This window comes from Eschrichtius robustus, chromosome 7, assembly GCF_028021215.1.
Source record: "Eschrichtius robustus isolate mEscRob2 chromosome 7, mEscRob2.pri, whole genome shotgun sequence".
Lineage (NCBI taxonomy): Eukaryota > Metazoa > Chordata > Mammalia > Artiodactyla > Eschrichtiidae > Eschrichtius > Eschrichtius robustus.
Window position 1 is genome coordinate 8,410,465 of NC_090830.1, and position 18,505 is coordinate 8,428,969.

Sequence of the window (18,505 nt, forward strand, 5' to 3'; positions counted from 1 at the left end):
GGACAGCTACATGTAAAAGAATGAAATTAGAACACTCCCTAACACCATACACAAAAATAAACTCAAAATGGATTAAAGACCTAAATGTAAGGCCAGACAGTATAAAACTCTTAGAGGAAAACATAGCAGAACACTCTATGACATAAATCTCAGCAAGATCCTTTTTGACCCACCTCCTACGGAAATGGAAATAAAAACAAAAATAAACAAATGGGACCTAATGAAACTTAAAAGCTTTTGCACAACAAAGGAAACCATAAACAAGATGAAAAGACAGAAAGAGAAAAACAAATACCATATGCTAACACATATCTATGGAATCTAAAAAAAATGTTTCTGAAGAACCTAGGGGCAGGACAGGAATAAAGACACAGATGTAGAGAATGGACTTGAGGACACAGGGAGGGGGAAGGGTAAGCTGGGACAAAGTGAGAGAGTAGCACTGACATATATACACTACCAAATGTAAAATAGATAGCTAGTGGGAAGCAGCTGCATGGCACAGGGAGATCAGCTCAGTGCTTTGTGACCACCTAGAGGGGTAGGATAAGGAGGGTGGGAGGGAGATGCAAGAGGGAGGGGATATGGGGATGTATGTATACATATAGCTGATTCACTTTGTTATACAGCAGAAACTAACACAACAATGTAAAGCAGTTATATGCCAATAAAGATGTTAGAAAAACAGAATGTAAGAGAGAATAACATAACTGGACTGAACAAAACAAAGGGGCTGAGGATGGGAGATAGAATGAAATAAGAGAAATATTTAAGTTGGGGATAGAAGTCAGTGAGGGAGGTCTACGTAATTAATAGAACACCTCGGATATTAGGATGAGAAATATAGTTATCTACATGCTAAAATGGGCAAGAGAGAGCCATCAAAATTCTGAGACATGAGGAAATATACACTAGCAATAAGGAAATCAGGAAATAGCATTTCCACCTTGAAAGTATTACAGCCATATTTGAACCATTCTAATAAAATAAAGCTGTAATGAGCTCTTATGCTGAAAAGACTATTTTATCCTTATCATACATTCATGTACTCAAACTCTGATTGTTTTTTTATAAGGATTTTTAGAAAATACTACCTTTGGACTCCAGTTCCAGTTTCTTTTTCTTTGCCCATATATTATGGTAGTTTTCAGCCATCATTTCCGCCATAGCCTTAAACGAACAAAATGTTTAGCAACTAAGTTATACTCTAAACGGATAGTAGAAAAAGATAACTTTGCCTTCCAATATGTAATATCAAAACATACTTTAAGTTAATAAATCGTAGTGTGCTAGTGCTAAAACGCATCTAAAAGATAATTAAGCACAGCTTTCTTATTTAGAATCTGAATTTCAGAGGATTCTAATGATCTGTGAATTTACAAACCATCAGAGGTGATGTGATGGGAATGGTCATTGTTCTTTATAATGTTTAAAGATATATGTTTTGTTAATTTAATAATGAAACTTCAAACTAGCTATGGACTTTAAAAATATGTTTATTTACAAGTTCTTATTTTAATTTCTAAAGTTTTAAAAGATGATGTAAACCTTACTGAATGAACACTGAATGCAAAGAGAATCAGACAAGCAGTCTAGATCCATGTCTGTCCCAATTTAGGTCAGTCTGAGGTCTTGGACGAGCCTTAGCCTCTGTGGCCTTTGAGTTTTGACAAGATTACCTCCAAGATTCCTTTCATTTTTGATTTTCAAGTTTACTATGTCATGTTAATACATTCGTACCAGAGCAATGACAAAGGGCAAGCCAAACAATTTAACAATCCATAGATTTTTATCTTTATATACTTATATCTCTTGGAATAATACTAACAATGCCAATATCATTGTCTGATCATTATATTGACCTGTTAACTTATGTTCCATGGCAACAAACTTTATCTTTTCACTCAAATCAGGCAATTCAAAGTAGATTCCTTAGTGACAAAGGAGACAGATAGAAGTATGGCTGGAGAAAGCAAAATGCCATCCGTTTCCCTGGATAAACAACTTATAATATATATTCTTTCATGAGTAATTAAAGTGATCCTTGAGCAGAGCACTATAAACTACTGATTTAGTCTCTTCTCACATGCAGTTATTTAATTATATTAGGACTTTTACATAGATATGATCTTTAAAGAAAATATATTATCCTAGAAGAAGTTCTATCAACTTTTACAGCATTAAAAGCTTAGGGTACATAATCTATAAATTCCATGGACCTTCTATATGATCACTACATTCAAATAATTCATGCTGTAAAATACATGCAGGAAATGTTACAGTATGCTTTTTAAAAATGGAATTTGCAGAATATTTTTAAAAGTACTTACATGCAGATCTCTGGATAGTGTAACATTGCTCATGTCAATGGCTCGGGGGCTATAACCATGGGCGGCATCTACAGAAACCTAGATAATTTGCAAAAAAATATAGCATCTCATTAAAAAACCCAGTAGAGAGAGATTTAAGAGACACTTTGGAAATATAAGGCAAACAAAATTCCAAGTGTAACGTTTCCTCAGATAAAACTGGCAAGTAGCTACACAAATTAATTTTGCAAACATATCTAGCAGATTAAATTATATTTGGGTGTCTGACAAGTACTTATGATTGAATAATACATCCCAATATCTTAGGGATTGCCAATCTGTAAAGCTAACGATCAGGATTCAACAAATTACGTAGTGAGTCCAAGATTCTGAAATATTACCGGAATCAAAGGGTAATTGAATTCTTGAGTTTCTTACAAATTCTAATTGGCTGCAATGAAATTTTCTTTTCCTCACACAAACGGTAGTTAATCAAAGAGGTCAGTATTTATAAATGTCTTTATGGGCCAAATAGTAAGATAAAATAAAGCCAACGTTTTAATTTTAAAAGTGCATCATATAGTAGTACTCAAGTGATTTGTAAAGACATCCTCAATCACCAGAGGGCTTCCTTAATATCTCAATTTTGACATTTTAAGGATGAAATCTACAAAACAAAAAGACAACCTACAGAATGGGAGAAAATATTTGCAAATGATGCGACTGACAAGGGATTAATTTCCAAAATATACAAACGGCTCAGTATCAATTTCCAAAATATACAATACAGCTCAGTATCAAAAAACAAAAAACAAAACAACAACACCCCAATCAAATAATGGGCAGAAGACCTAAATAGACATTTCTCCAAAGAAGACATACAGATGGCCAACTGGCACATGAAAAGATGCTCAACATCGCTAATTATTAGAGGAATGCAAATCAAAACTACAATGAGGTACCACCTCTCACTGGTCAGAATGGCCATCATTAAAAAGTCTACAAATAACAAATACTGGAGAGAGTCTGGAGAAAAGGGAACCCTCTGACACTGTTGGTGGGAATGTAAGTTGGTGCAGCCCCTATGGAAAACAGGATGGAGATTACTCAAAAAACTAAAAATAGAGTTGCCATATGATCCAGCAATCCCACTCCTGGGCATATACCCAAACAAAACTATGATTCAAAAGGACACATGCACCCTTATGTTCACTGCAGCACTATTCACAATAGCCAAGACATGGAAACAATCTAAGTGTCCATCGACAGACGAATGGATAAAGAAGATGTGGTACATATATACAATGGAACACTACTCAGCCATGAAAAAGAATGAATGCCATTTGCAGCAACATGGATGGACTTAGAGATGATCATACTAAGTAAAGTAATTCAGAAAGAGAAAGACAAATACCATATGATATCACTCATACGTGGAATCTAAAATATGACACAAATGAACCTATCTACGAAACAGAAACACACTCACAGACATAGAGAACAGACTTGTGGTTGCCAAGCGGGAGGGGGTTGGATGGAGTGGGAGTTTGGGATTAGCAGATGCAACCTATCATATACAGAATGGATAAACAACAAGGTCCTACTGTATAGCACAGGGAACTATATCCTGTGATAAACCATAAAGGAAAAGCATATAAAAAGAATGTATATATATGTATAACTGAATCACTTTGCTGTACAGCAGAAATTAACACAACATAAATCAACTATACTTCAATTAAAAAGACAAGAATGAAACCTATCTTCCCATCAACTGCAAGAGGGTTTCACTTACTGTCAGGAGCTCTTACCTCATTCCACCCAATGGCATATTATGGGAAAGTATGCCACAGAAACGAACTCTGGTTCATGCTTATAAATCTGAAATTATATTTGATATATTTCATAACTGTGTATATTCTCTTGTCAGACATGGATAAACAAAAAGCTAAATAAAAGGTACAATACAGCTCAGATCTGTGCCCGTGAACCAAAGGGATGCTATCATATGCTACCATTAACCATGTTCTCATGGGCTACACTGAACTCACTGGTCAGTTCTGACGGAATCTTGGCTTCTGTGTCAGTACTGAGCCACTGCTGGGAACCATCCATAATAGAATGTGAAATAAAAATCACAGTTTTTTCTCCCTTAAATACCCACGAAAGGAAATTGAGACTTAGAGAACTTAAGTGACTCACCCAAGGTCACAGAGCTAAAATTCTGAGCAGGCAGGATTCCAACTCAGGCTGTCTGACTCCAGGCCCACTTCCCTCTCACTGTCACCTCTTTCCTTCAACATATCGCAATATATTTCTTTCCCCAGCACTCTACTACACCTGCCCTCTCTAATGTAATCAGTTTCCAAGTTGCCAAATTCAAAGTCCTCTTTGCAGCTACCATCAAACTGGTCCTTCTACGCTGGACATGACTAACCACCACTCAACCAGCCCCCTCGTTTCACGAAACCACCCACCTGGCTCTCCACTCCCCTCTCTGATCTCTCTGCCTCCTTCTCTGGCTCCTCTTCCATAAATGACCTTGAAATATTTGTGGCTTTCTGGGTTCACTCTTCAATTGTTTCTTTCTTTATTCTAAATGCTTTCTTTAGGTGTCCCTAAATATGTCATTTATCAACCATGTTTTATTAAACCAAAAATGAGTTGATCCAGCCTAGCATTGCTCCTCTGCTCTAGACTTACATTTTCAACTATTCATTACCATCTCCATTTGGGATTCTATACATGTATTCATTTTCTACTGCTGCTATAATAAGCGACTGCCAGAAATGTAGTGGCTTAAAACATCACAAAGTTATGAGAAACCTGAAACAGGTCTCAATTAGCTAAATTCAAGGTGTCCACAGGGCTGTATTCCTTTCTAGAGGTTTTATCAAAGCAGCTTTTCCCTGTCTTTCCCAGCTTCTAAAGGCCACCCGCATTTTTGACTCATGGCCCCTTCCTCCGTCTTCAAGTCAGCTATACTGCATCTCTCTGACCTTCCTTCTGTAGTCACGTCTCCTTTGTCCAAAGCCAGGAAAGGGTATCCACTTTTAAGGATCCTTGTGATTACGCTGGACCCACCAATAATTCAGTAGAATCTCCCCCATCTCAAGATCATTAACCTTGATCACGTGGGCAAACGTAATCGCATTGGCAAAGCCCCAGGAAATCAACCTTTCTACAGACAACAGTGATTGGGGATCATCTTTGGAGCCAGAATTCTGCCTAACACGACATCTAAAATCAAACGCATATTCTCTCCTTGCCACCCACCCCCCAGCACTAACCTCATCTCACATACGCTACCCACCTGGTAGGCCAGTACAGACCCATGGCAAACCCCTCTGATTAGTCCTCCTCATCTGCTATTATGGATCAGTCACAAAATTCTGTCTCTTCTACTACAAAACATCTCTGAGATACATCCGCTTCCCTCCATGTCCACTGCCTTTGCTCTAATTCAGATATTTAATGTTTTTGTTTTGTTTCATGCAACGTATTCAATATCCTCCTAGGGAGTCTGTCTTTCTGCCTTCAATCTCCCCCTTCTCTGACTCCTTCTCTACTCTGTTGTGAGAATTACATTTCCAAAGTATTGATTTTGTTATTCCCTGAGTTATAAGCCTTTCCACTGAACAGTAAAAATCTGCAGGCCTAGGCTGAGCCTCATTCATCACAGTATTCCCAGAGTCTGGCACAAGCCATCTTTCATCAACTTCAGGATTATAAAATGATTCCCAATCTCACAGATATTGAAATATGGCAAACATGCGTCTTAAAACTAATTTTAAAAAAGCATTAGACTCTGCAAATTTTGTTGAATAAATGAATCAAATAGAGTTGATATCGATAACTTTATTTGTTCCTAAAATAAAATTCTCAGTATTTAATATCCTCTTAGACCATGTTCCTTATATAACTGAAATTTATATCCTTTTAGCTTTAGAGTAAGTTATTGAGGCTGGTTTAAAGAATGCAAGTAGATATTTGTTTATTCAGAGATAGATTCTTTTTATGTTTTTCATAACCTGTTTCTCTCCTTTACATTCACAGAAATCACAAGACTGGCTAGGTCTTCTATAATTTCAAGTTACTTGGGATACATACCATCTCTGAATTTAATTAACTCTAGTCTTCTTAGCAATAATAATAACAACCACCGTGTGAATGGTTATGTGCAAGGCACATAGATTATCTCATTTCTTTAGAACAATTCTGAAAAGGAGGTACTGCTTTTTGTCATTTTAAAATGAGAAGAGGATCAAAAGAATTAAATAATTTTAAGTCATTATATCATGTAAATTGTAAACAGCAGAATCAAGTTTTTAAAGTAATTCTGTCTGACTCCAAAGCACTTGTCAACTTTCTTAAGACGGCCCCCAATGTTCCACCTGATTTGGCCCCTGAGACCTCTCTTCCCATCTCTTTGTTACTCATGAGCTCCAATCTCACTGGATTCCTCGTTTTCCCTTACACACACCAGGCCACACTCCCCATCTCAGAGCATGTGGACGACCTGCAACATCCTTCCCCCAAATAGGTCCAACTCCCTTCCCTTCTATTCAATTTATCTTCTCCATGAAATCTGCTCTGATAACCCTATTATCATACTGCAACTCATCTCCAAAGGCTAACTAACTCCCCTGCTCTGCACTCGGAATCTGCCTTTCCATGCTACGTTTTCTCTTTCCATAATATTTATCACATTTTGATGTAGTATGTAATTTACTTATATCTATTATTTACTTTCCCCGTTAACGTGTAAGCTCCATAAGAGCAGAGGTTTTTGTCTATTTTGTTCATGGACCTATTTGAAAAGCTTAGGATAGTACATGGAACATAGCAGGTGCTCAGTAAATAACTGTTAAAAGAATGAATGAATCATTCCTCTATCCTAGGCTGTATTTTAGTTAAAGATAGGTAACACTTTCCAAATTTTATTCCCATCTTCCTCTCCTTCTCAGGTTATAAGCTTATTTTTTAAATTTGTTTAAATAATTTATACCCTACATGTGTAATAAAAACCAGATATAAGAAATCAAAATTGGGAGGTAAATAAGTAATTACTGAGAACCTGTGGAATATGACTGAAATTGCCAGAAATGTCCTCCTTTTCTGCTGACTTGAGTGACGACCAAGAAGTCAAAATCCACCAATTTAGCTGCTCTACTCAGCATCTCCTCACTGATAATTATATCAGCATCTATACACTCTATTCTTTTTTTATTTTATTGAAGTACAGTTGATTTACAATGTTGTGTTAATTTCTGCTGTACAGCAAAGTGATTCAGTTATATACATATATATATATATATATATATATATTCTTTTTCATACTCTTTTCCATTATGGTTTATCACAGGATATTGAATATGGTTCCCTGTGCTATACAGTAGGACCTTGTCATTGATCCATCCTGTATGTTTAATAGTTTGCATCTGCTAATCCCAAACTCCCAATCCATCCCTCCCCAACGGCAACAAGTCTGTTCTCTATGTCTGTGCATCTGTTTCTGTTTCATAGATAAGTTTATTTGTGTCATATATTACATTCTACATATAAGTACATACTCTATTCTATATCCTATCAAGTTACTGGCTTTGTCATTGCCCAAATATTATCTTAATATGCAAATTACAAAACCCTGAGTGGCAAATTTCCTGAAATCATGATTCATGTAGTGTTCACGGTAAACAAAAGACATTAACAATGTTATTGATCCATGTAAAAATAATAATAATCATAATTAGGTTTAACATTGAAATATATGCCTGTCACTCCTTTAAGTGATTTATAAGCATCACAACATGTAATTCTCACAATAATCTTTTAAATTAGATGCTCTCTTCTGTTTCATTTTAAAAAAGGAGAAAACTGCAGCATAGAGAGGTTAAGCAGTTTGCCTGAGCTCACAGAAAAGCTATCTACTCCATGGTGAGGCCAGGATTTCAACCCAGACAGGCTGTGCCAGATCTTGCTGAGTTAAACACAGGCCACTTCTGCCTCACAGACGGAGTGCTGAGCCCCAGTGGAAGGAAGCTAAGAATATCAGCTCCAGAATCATGTCAACAAGTGATCTCAATTCACCCAATTGCAGTCCTTACTATACAGTGATGTCACCAAAAGTGTTCCTTAATTTATTCAAGAGTGTATCTATTACATAATAGAAAACATCTTTATAGTCACATGGGAAATCAGTAATGGAGAGAAGAAAAGACATTAAGAAGTTTGGCAAGATGATAACTGAAAAAGATGATAATACTGTTAGGTTAGTAATTAAGAAATGACAAGCCATTTTAACATTTCAAATAATGTTGGATTATGCTTAAAGAATGTTTGTGTGAAAATAACGGCAAGGGTTATAAATATATTTGTGGCATTTGTTGCTATTTCTGATACTGATAGAAATATAGAAATATTCTTTCTTTTTTTTTTTAAACGACTGAAAGGTCAAAGTACTACAAACTCAAACACCCTCTTTTATTTACCTTTGAAGAAATGCTCTCTGGCATTAAAAATATATAAATAATAATGGTAATAATAAGAGTTACCATTTACTGAGGTAAACAGATTGAGTAACGAGCCCAGCAGTTTATCTCTAGAAAGTGGTGGTCCCAGGATTGAAGCCCCAGTGGTCTACCTCCAGAGCTGTCCCTCTTAATCCGTACATCTGGCATAAGCACCTCCTAATATTTTGAAATGACGTAGGAGATTTAACACTATATGTCGTATGTCACACATGTCACTCTGAAAATCATTAAGACTTAAAGAGATGATTATATGGGTATCAATTAATAGTATCTAATTGAGGGCTTCATGGGAACTGAAAACTGCACCAGGAGCTAAGCGGGGTGTAAGAAGAGCAGAAATATACACAACATACACAATTTTTTTTTTTTTTTTTTTTTTTTTAGCCACCTTGAGAAAAGTTTATTGAAATTCAGAAAAACGTAATTATGATTTTCCTGGGGTGAAAACAAGGTAATCCTTTTCTGAAGATGGATTGGTTATAGCTTGTGCATTATAATTTACAGAGTCTGTAATCACTTCCGATGTTTTAGAATCAGTTTCTTACGTTTCACGTAACATTTTCTATCTGACATGATCCAGTACTGTTTTGGACTTTGTTATGTTTCGGTTACTGTTTTTTTTTTCTCAGAGATGCTCGCAAAAGTATGAAATCTGTAAGTTATTGTAGTCTTCAGGTGAGCGTGGCTAAAACTGTGGTAGGAACCTTTGCTTCTCTCCCTTTTCTGGTATTTTTGAAAAATTCTAGAGATAAGACAGGCAGAGGCCTACTCAGCAGTCTGCCCTACTTGCTCTGACAGCAGTGGCAGGAAAAGGTATGGCAAAGACAGCAACAAGAGAACGGAGTACCCCTCCCTTCTGTTGCAGCCCTTCCCTTGCCCTCTCTGGGCTGTGCTCCAGCATGTTATATAGGCCCAGGTTTTCTGGCTAATAGACAGGTCTTTTTTTCTTGTCTGCCTCCTACCATTTCTACCCTTTATTGCTGGCCCACAAAATCGGCACCGTTATTGTTTCAAAGGGCATGTTCTCATTCGACATATACAATTTTAGATTAGAGCACATAATTTTTGCTATGAAGGGCAGTGGGAGAATCTATTTCATTTTTCCTGGCAGAGCTTAAAGTCACTTCCATTATGTAATAATTTCCTTATTTCCTATACAACTTACAGGAAAAAAAAAAAAAAAAGACATCATTCCATTCTCTGCACTCTGAGCGTTTTGTACATACCACCAGCCTAAATCTTATTGTTGTGGTAGGTTTAACTAGACTGTCTCTAACACCAAGTTGTGAGTCTTTAGGAGTAGAATTGGATCTTATTATCTTCGTATTCCTATCACCTAGTACTCAGTTTGTGCTCAATATTTGTTCGAACAGATTAAAACAAAATGTGATTTAGTTAGAAATGTGTGCATACATGATAACAAGGTAAAATATGCTTTTACAGCTTCTATCTCCAGGATACTTAAGAGAATATGATGTAAAATGTGCCCAAATCAGAACTTAATCTATTTAACAGTACTGTATTTCAAATATGAAGCATGTGAAGCGCACGCTTTTGAGTACCTTCATTTTCTTTTTTTTCAAAAATGTCATCTGCGTAAATGGCAATAATAAACACAACAGTTCGGTTAAACCAAAGGCAGTGGCCCAAGCAGTCTGGAAAGGGATGACGACAGGTTTAGCTCCCAGGAGAAATGAAAGGGCCAGTTGGTATTTGGTCCCCACCTTGAACCTTAGGTTCTCAAGGTCAAGGCTGTCCTTATTCTGCCATCTTGAACACAGAAGCCCCACAGCCACGCCTTGTTCAGCTGACTGGACTTCCCTGACCTGATCCACTAGCGGTGTGCTCTTCGATTCCTGCGCTGCCTGTCTGGTTCACATCTTCCCTTCGCAAGTGGGCAGGTGCTCAAGCCCACCTGTACGGAGCACCCATGGGGGTTTTAGATCTGGATCGCTACTATCTGACCACCCCTCCAGCTCCTAAGAACCGACCTTCAGTTCGTACTGGTAAGGAGACAAAAGCTCTGTAGACAACCTTTCTGTGGATAAAGGAACACATTTCACATCCTTCATTAGCGTAACTTTAAGACTTCATCATCGAGTACTCCTTCATATACTGTCAGGAGAAGTACAACCTGATATATAAACTCCAGTACTTTAACCAAGACCTAAACTCACTTAAATTAAAAGGAAGAGAGTTTTCCCCCTTCTGAACTTTATGTTAGTCTTCAGAATTTTCAAGTTAGTTGTTTTGGAAAACACAATAATTAAATGAAATATTCAAATGCTTTTAAAATAACATAAACAGTGGATTCATCACTGTGATTCTTACCTGGCTTGTCTGGGAAATACGACGAGTCCGGTTATAAAGGGCCATGCTGTCTCCCTCCCGTGTTCTTTCAATTCTCCACCCCCAGGCCAGCATAGTTTTTAAAGATTCTTTGATTGGCCAGCGATAAATTTCTTTTTCCTAGAAAAAAATCAGAAAAGGGTGGGGTATTATGAACCTAAACAAAAATTTAAAATATTTAATGCTTTGTTCTGAAATACTCTTGTCTTCACCTACAAATTTTTGATCGGCATTGTTTATTTAAAAATAAAAAAGGAAAGTAAAAATTCTGAAGAGCAGAGTGTGAGCAGAGACCTCGTTTGACTAATGCTGCTAAGAGGGATCCTGTCTTATTATATAGCATGAGGCTAATTTCCTTTAGTTTCCCAGATCCTGATACTTCAGACAGAAACCAGAAAGGAGAAACACAATTAGGAAGAAGTGCCAGATTATATGACGTGTGCTTGAAGCCGTTTCTACCATCTGAATAAACAGAGAAGTAACTTCCTCTGTAAGCACCAAGCTAGAAAATCCTTTTCACTTCATTTATCAAGATATGCTTTCCCCTCAAAGAAGTAAAATATATGAAAACATAAATAATAAGCATATTACAATATATTACTTCGTTACCCCTTATCAAAAAACTCTTAAGAATGAAAAGAATATTTTCTAAAGTTCTTAAAAATACAGGAGAGGAATAAAAATAAAAAAGAAACAGAAAAATACTAAGTAGAGAAGAGAATAACCAATTAAATACTGACAGAAAATGGTGCTACAGAGAAAAAAACAATAGATAAAAAATGGGACCTTTGAGAAAAGGTAAAAATAGTATATATAAAATAGATATGTTAATAAGAAATTTATATAACAAAGAAAAAAAAAAACTTCCCCCCAAATTAAAACCATATAAACTTAAAAAATAAACACGTCACCTTTTCAGATAATAGTTTATATGGCTTCATTAATGGTTGAACTTTAGACGAGTCTGAATATATTTCTCCATAAATCCATCCATTTGCCAACTAAAAAAAATATCAAAAATGTTTTACATGCTTTAATTTTAGAGAGTGTAGGTGTGCATGTGTTTAAGTGTGTACTTGATAAAATAAATCTAAAATGAAGCAAGATAAGGATTAAGGTTTGAACTTTATCTAGCATAAGTCAATATAAAGACTTTCATCGTAGTCAATATTATTTTGAGTAACCACTTGGAAACAAATCTTTTTATCCAGAGATTAAAAGCATCCAGTCTTCCTTAGACAGGTCTGTGATTATGTCAATAGCCCTCCCCTAGGAGGAGGCTAAAGGCTGCACCACCCCTATGATATTCATTTTGGCCCATCTCGGGACCCCAACCTGTGTGACGAATAAGCGTGAAACACTCATTTCAAACAGGAAAACTGGAGCAGCTGACTTATTTGGAAGTCTTTCTGAATAATGCTACTTGTTTTGTCCACTCCTTTGTCCAATGACTTCTCAACACATTTGTTCCACGTGATTTTGCCCATATAATTTGGTGCATTCACTGTTTCCCTATATCATTTCATGTATGTCTATGGGATCCGGGTAACTAGGCTGAAATAGCTCAGGACTGCCTTCCTGTAAATTTCCTCTCCATCGCCACCCCACCACCTACTAGAGTCTTTATAGAGGACAGACACTTCACTCTTACTGACTTACCCAGTAAATCGATTAAGTTACTGAACAAAGAAAGAGCCATATGCTTAACAAAACAAAAAGGGGGTTTCTTGGAAGGAGGGGCTGGTTGGCAGAGGCAAGGATTGAAACTTAATATCAAGTTTAAGAGGGTGATACTGAGTTGCCACATAACACAAGCAACCCTTGGAACCTTCGCTCTTTGATTTCCACTTCGCCAAATCAGTACATGCTTATTTTAGATTCCTGCTTCATCTCAGCTTAATTTCTCTGACAAATCTATTTTAACCATCTTTTCTCAAGTTTAACTAGGCTTAACTTAAATGTGACCACATTTTTCCTCCAGAAAAATCTCATAATATGTATGTAGGACTTATGCCACGGATTGCGACTGCTTTAGTTATCTCATTCAAGTTATCTTTTCTTGACAGTGCAAATAAAACATGCCATCTTGCCTGGTAAGTGAACTGCAGATCTACTTAGAGATAAGAAATACAACAGAAGAGTAGAAGATGTAAATAATCACTAATTCTAATTAATAATTTTCAAGATTTTATCTAATATAAAATTATACATAAAGCTAAAGTTCCCTTAAAAGATGTCTGGACCTACAGTCACTATTTCTTACTGAAGACCCTAATGATAGTTTTTGAAAAAAATTTTTGAAGTATAGTTGTGTTAATTTCTGCTGTACAGCAGAGTGATTCAGTTATACATATATATATTCTTTTTCAGATTCTTTTCCATTATGGTTTATCACAGGATACTGAATATAGTTCCCTGTGCTATACAGTAGGACCTTGTTGTTTATCCATCCTACATATAATATTTTGCATCTTATTACTACTTTTTACTCTCACAAAAATGTATGTTTAGAAACTATATTTGATTTAATTAATAGATTTTTTTTGAATTTTTTAACACTGTGCTGTTTATGAACACAAATATTCTTATGTGCATTATATGTACATCAGTGGCAGAACTAAGTATTTTATTAGACTAAATATTATGTCAGCAAATCATAATTAAATGTTCTTTCCTAATCTAAAGTTCTCACTTGAAAGTAGAAAACTGTCATGGTCAGAAATATCTGAGCCATGATCATTCATTAGGTATGTTCAGTACTGAATTAGAATGTGATATTCTGACTTTTACCTTGTCCATTGACCACTTGTCATGGGAATGTTCTGCATATTTGTTAATGAAGTATTCCAACTTCTCAGGAATTGTAATACTATGAGAAAAATAAAGAAAAAAGGCTTGATTTTCACAGCACTTACAGGGAATCATATTGATAATTTACTCACAGCTTATGACTGCTTATACCCCATTCGATGCATAACTGTTAAAAAATCGGTTTAACAAGGTATTACTTTTCCATATGATAGGAACAATATAAGAAAAGTCAAGCAGATAAGGTTCTATCCACTCATCTTATAATGAGTCACACTTTATGTCTTAATGTAAGTTATATACAATAAAAATTATACATAGTATAAATGAAAATAATTAAAATGTATTCAAAGAAGAGGACAACAGATAACACCAATTTTTTCTTTAAACCTGAATGAAGATATAGTTAAATTCAACAAGCTTAAAGACATACTTTTCTCCCACATTCGTTCTTTGAAGTTATTCCTCCTTTTGACTTAAGTCTCTTAGGCAACAACTATAAATGGGTAAAAGACTGCTGAAATCTGACCTGTTCCATTTTTAAATGTACTAAAATTAATTTTAAGTTAATTGCATACAACTAGTGATATGTTAATAATTTTAAATGTTAATGGTCTATATATAAATTCTAGATTTTACTAATATGAACTATAGGGAAAATTAACCAATTCATGCTTTACGATTTTGATAACATTTCTTCTTGATTTCTTTCATGCTTAAATAAATATTTAATCCCTTGAACAGATGTGGAGTCCATGCAATTGAAGACCAAGTCTGATGGTAAATGTAAGACTTGGGACTATCAAATATATCTATGAATGGAAAAAATAACTTACTAACGCAACTAACTTTGAGAATAGAATTATAAGTAAAACCTAGTATAATGAGATGGTTTACTGTTCTTTTCTAGCAATGTTATCAGTTAGTAATTGAACTTTATGACATACACATACTTAAAAAACAATATGTAAAAAAATCACAAAGATGCAAAAATTATTGCTATCACTCTGCAAACCTAGTCTGTTAAGAGGTCCCCAAGGGGGCTAGCCGAGGTAAATTAATATACATGCCCAACACTTATTCATTCATTGGATTTAATTAATCAACACCAAAGCCACAACATTGTTCTAATGTTATTTTAAAATCCTAGATTACATTGTATGTTAACAAACCACAAACTTACCCAAGTAGGGATGTGAACATGTGATATTTTGGTTTACTTACTTTAGAAGAGATACAAAGGATCAATCACATAAGCCAAATACTGGGGGGGGTGGGGGTAGAGTCTTTTCTCACAGGACTGTTATCAAATACCAAACATGCAAATTTAAGGCATTATCAAACTAATGGCATACCACCTGGCTTGAAATGTGGATCTGGTTATGGGAGCTAAACCAGCTGAGGGGCCAGCCAGAGACGTGAAAGTTGAACTCCCAAGCAAATTCAGATGCTGCGGATGGTTAACAACCGAGTGACTACCTTGCTAATACTGATCTTGCTGAGTCACCACGGAATGGGTAAGATAATGTGGCAGGAAGAGCAGCCTCCTTGCAAATGGAAAACCATGGTCCTACTTAAAGACAGTAACAACAACAAAAACGCTGAGACTCCGAACACCTGATGTACCCAAACATCCCACCTGTAGGGCAATTGACGCAAGTAGGTACATGGAAGAGCTTTCCTAACGATAAGTAATATTTTATCTGTGGTGAAGGTTGTCACACCGCATTCTCAATCCACGCTAAATTTTCCAGAAATATTCTCATTTGATATTCCCTTCACTCTCACACTGTGCTTTATGAGGCTGAACATAAGCTGCTAACCCTAGGCCTGGCTGAGATGTAGTGATGATGAAGTGATTCCCCCATAGCTCACAGAAAGAGCTTTGCACTGCATGCTGGGAGCACCCTGAATCAAAGACTCTGCACAGAAGTTGGCTTCAATTATTAATAAACATTTAGGGTAGAATTTCAACTAAAAATATAACTGATATACTTTCTTGATTCTCATTATCATAGATATTGCCATGTGGTTATGTACAGAGAATCCTGATGATATTAAGAGTATATCTCTTAGAAGGTGTATCTTGTCTACTTCTGATATTTGTATAACCATTATTATTACTACTATCATTTCATCAAGTAGAGGGACCCCTAGTAAAAGGATACCAATTCAAAGGGGGCATGGATGAGAGAAAGTTCACTTTAGTACCTTATTCAATTTCAGACTTCACACATCATTTACAATAAAAATCTGCTGCAATAGAAAGAGTCCATACTTTGAGGTATCAACAGGTTGTGGGTTAAAGTTCCCTTCAGAATCCATTGATGACTGTTTTTCCATCATACTGACATAATTTGACTCCATGTAGTCTGGAGGCAAAGCTCCCGCAACTGCACTCAGGCAAGGCAGTGCCAGTTTGAAAAGTTCTTGTTCATATTTCTGGGAAGAGATGGAGGACCAAAAAATAAATACTCCATTACTATTGAGCAAAAGCTGTCAGCATGACCACTGCGGCTGACATGATGCTGTGAGAGAAAATCTGAATTACCTCGGGCTGGCTCAACTCCTCAAAGGATTCTTTCTCTAGAAAATGGAAACTATAGCCTGACATCCCATAAGATGAGATGACTGAAGCTTTGTACTGCATAAAAGGAATAAAATCTGTGCTTCTCTAAACGTTTATTCTCCAATATTGGAAATGAAGTGAACCTGAATATGCTACATGTATAACGTGTCTTTACAACATAAACATAATTTCAGTCAATGAGGACTATTGCTGCACCACATTATAAAGACTAGACATGAGAAATACCCAAAGTATAACATTCCAGAGAGTAAGAAATTTTAACTGGTCTGTACTGCATTACAAAGGTATGAAAAATAAAATTCTGAACTGAGAAAGAAAGTCTATAGGAGATATGCATAATCAAAATTTCTGGGGAGAGGTATTTGTATACTAATTACATAATAAGTTAAATTTGTATTTGTAGAGTTTTTTAAATCAAAAATAATAATTCCTGTATTTATTATTAAAAAATTTTTAAATTGAAGTGTAGTTGATTTATAATGTTGTGTTAATCTCTGCTGTACAGCAAAGTGACTCAGTTATACACATCTAGACATTCTTTTTTTAAAAAAATATTCTTTTCCATTTTGCTTTATCCCAGGAGACTGAATACAGTTCCCTGGGCTATACAGTAGGACATTGCTGTTTATTCATTTTAAAAGTTATCTCACTTTAAATGTTCAATTTAAAATTAAAGTTGTAAATTCTTCTCAAAATACCTTCTACATATTATTTCAAAAGGGCTCCGGGTTTACCCAAGGCAATTCAGCAAGAAAAACCATTGAGTTGTAGCTACCAAATGTAATCACAGATAAACTTCCCTTATTATACAGTAAACTCTTGGTTATACTATTCCAGTCATCTGATAATGTCTCTTTGGGAATTCAAACTGATTTTGATTAATAATTTAAGCATAAGCATATGAAGCATGTTGTTCTGATTTTCTCTGAAATAATACACTCCTGTCTTCTGAAAGTATATGAACTATTCAATATAAATATGGCAACTATAAGGGAATGTCACATACATAAAGCACTGAGTACTTAAATCTCCATAGCAGCAAAGTGGGAAAAGTCAGTAAGGCCACTGGAATATTATAATTTTATGAGATTTAATATTTTACATTTTTATATTTGACAGGATTTCTTCAGGCTTTATAAGATTGGGGAGGTGACTGACTAGGTAGGGTTTGAGTCCAAAGAAGTCCAAATGTACCAGAAACTGATCAACCCATGTGCATAATTTCCTAAAATGCTTGGCCATTTTAAAGTCAGAAAATGTTATGATCACAAGAAACATGTTACCATCATGATTATGAAAAGTTAATATAAATTGCATTCTCAACATTTGTTATAAATGAAGAGAAAAAATAAAACTATGCCAAGTCTTGATGAGCAAAGACAGCATTCCACTATTCCACTAAGAACACTATCTTACCAAGATCCTATGGCTTTTCAGTTGTTTTATCATACAAATAAAACCGCAATTACCTTTTGAGACAGGGCATCAAAAATGCCCCAGAACAACTTTCTTGATAAATGAAGTTCTTCTTCTGAGGCAGCTCCAAAGTTTCCCCACCCTCCAGGCAGGCAGTAGTATTTCCAGCATCTTTCATAATGATTTGTCAGCAGCTAGGTGGGAAAACAATTCTAAGAGCACTGAGCTAAAGACACATGGTATATATTTTCCATTTCCTCCCAAATGGCATTCTAATGCCATGTAATAAGGCCAACTGATATGGAACTGCTCAATCCCACGTGAATTCTTTTGGAGAACACTATGATCTTATATAGGACGGCTCCTTAAATTTAACGCTGAGCACAGGATGAAGACCAAATGACCAATTTCACAAATTATCTTGAACAGAATTATTTAGGAGGTTGTTTGGTTATCTGTGTACCCCTGAGTTCTACTTTAGTTGCTATCGTTTACTTACA

General features: G+C 35.7%; 1 protein-coding gene across 1 annotated transcript in view; it reads right to left on the bottom strand.

The window, feature by feature from the left end:
* Positions 1-18,505, bottom strand: part of RYR2 (ryanodine receptor 2) — a 535,211-nt gene that overhangs the window by 166,371 nt on the left and 350,335 nt on the right. Inside the window, exons 52-58 of the mRNA XM_068548931.1 lie at positions 18,059-18,199; positions 16,278-16,441; positions 13,982-14,060; positions 12,103-12,192; positions 11,174-11,311; positions 2,331-2,408; positions 1,095-1,170 (exon numbers count right to left, since the gene is read on the bottom strand). Coding sequence (XP_068405032.1) covers positions 1,095-1,170; positions 2,331-2,408; positions 11,174-11,311; positions 12,103-12,192; positions 13,982-14,060; positions 16,278-16,441; positions 18,059-18,199 — 766 coding nt within the window. The remainder of the gene's footprint in view (positions 1-1,094; positions 1,171-2,330; positions 2,409-11,173; positions 11,312-12,102; positions 12,193-13,981; positions 14,061-16,277; positions 16,442-18,058; positions 18,200-18,505) is intronic.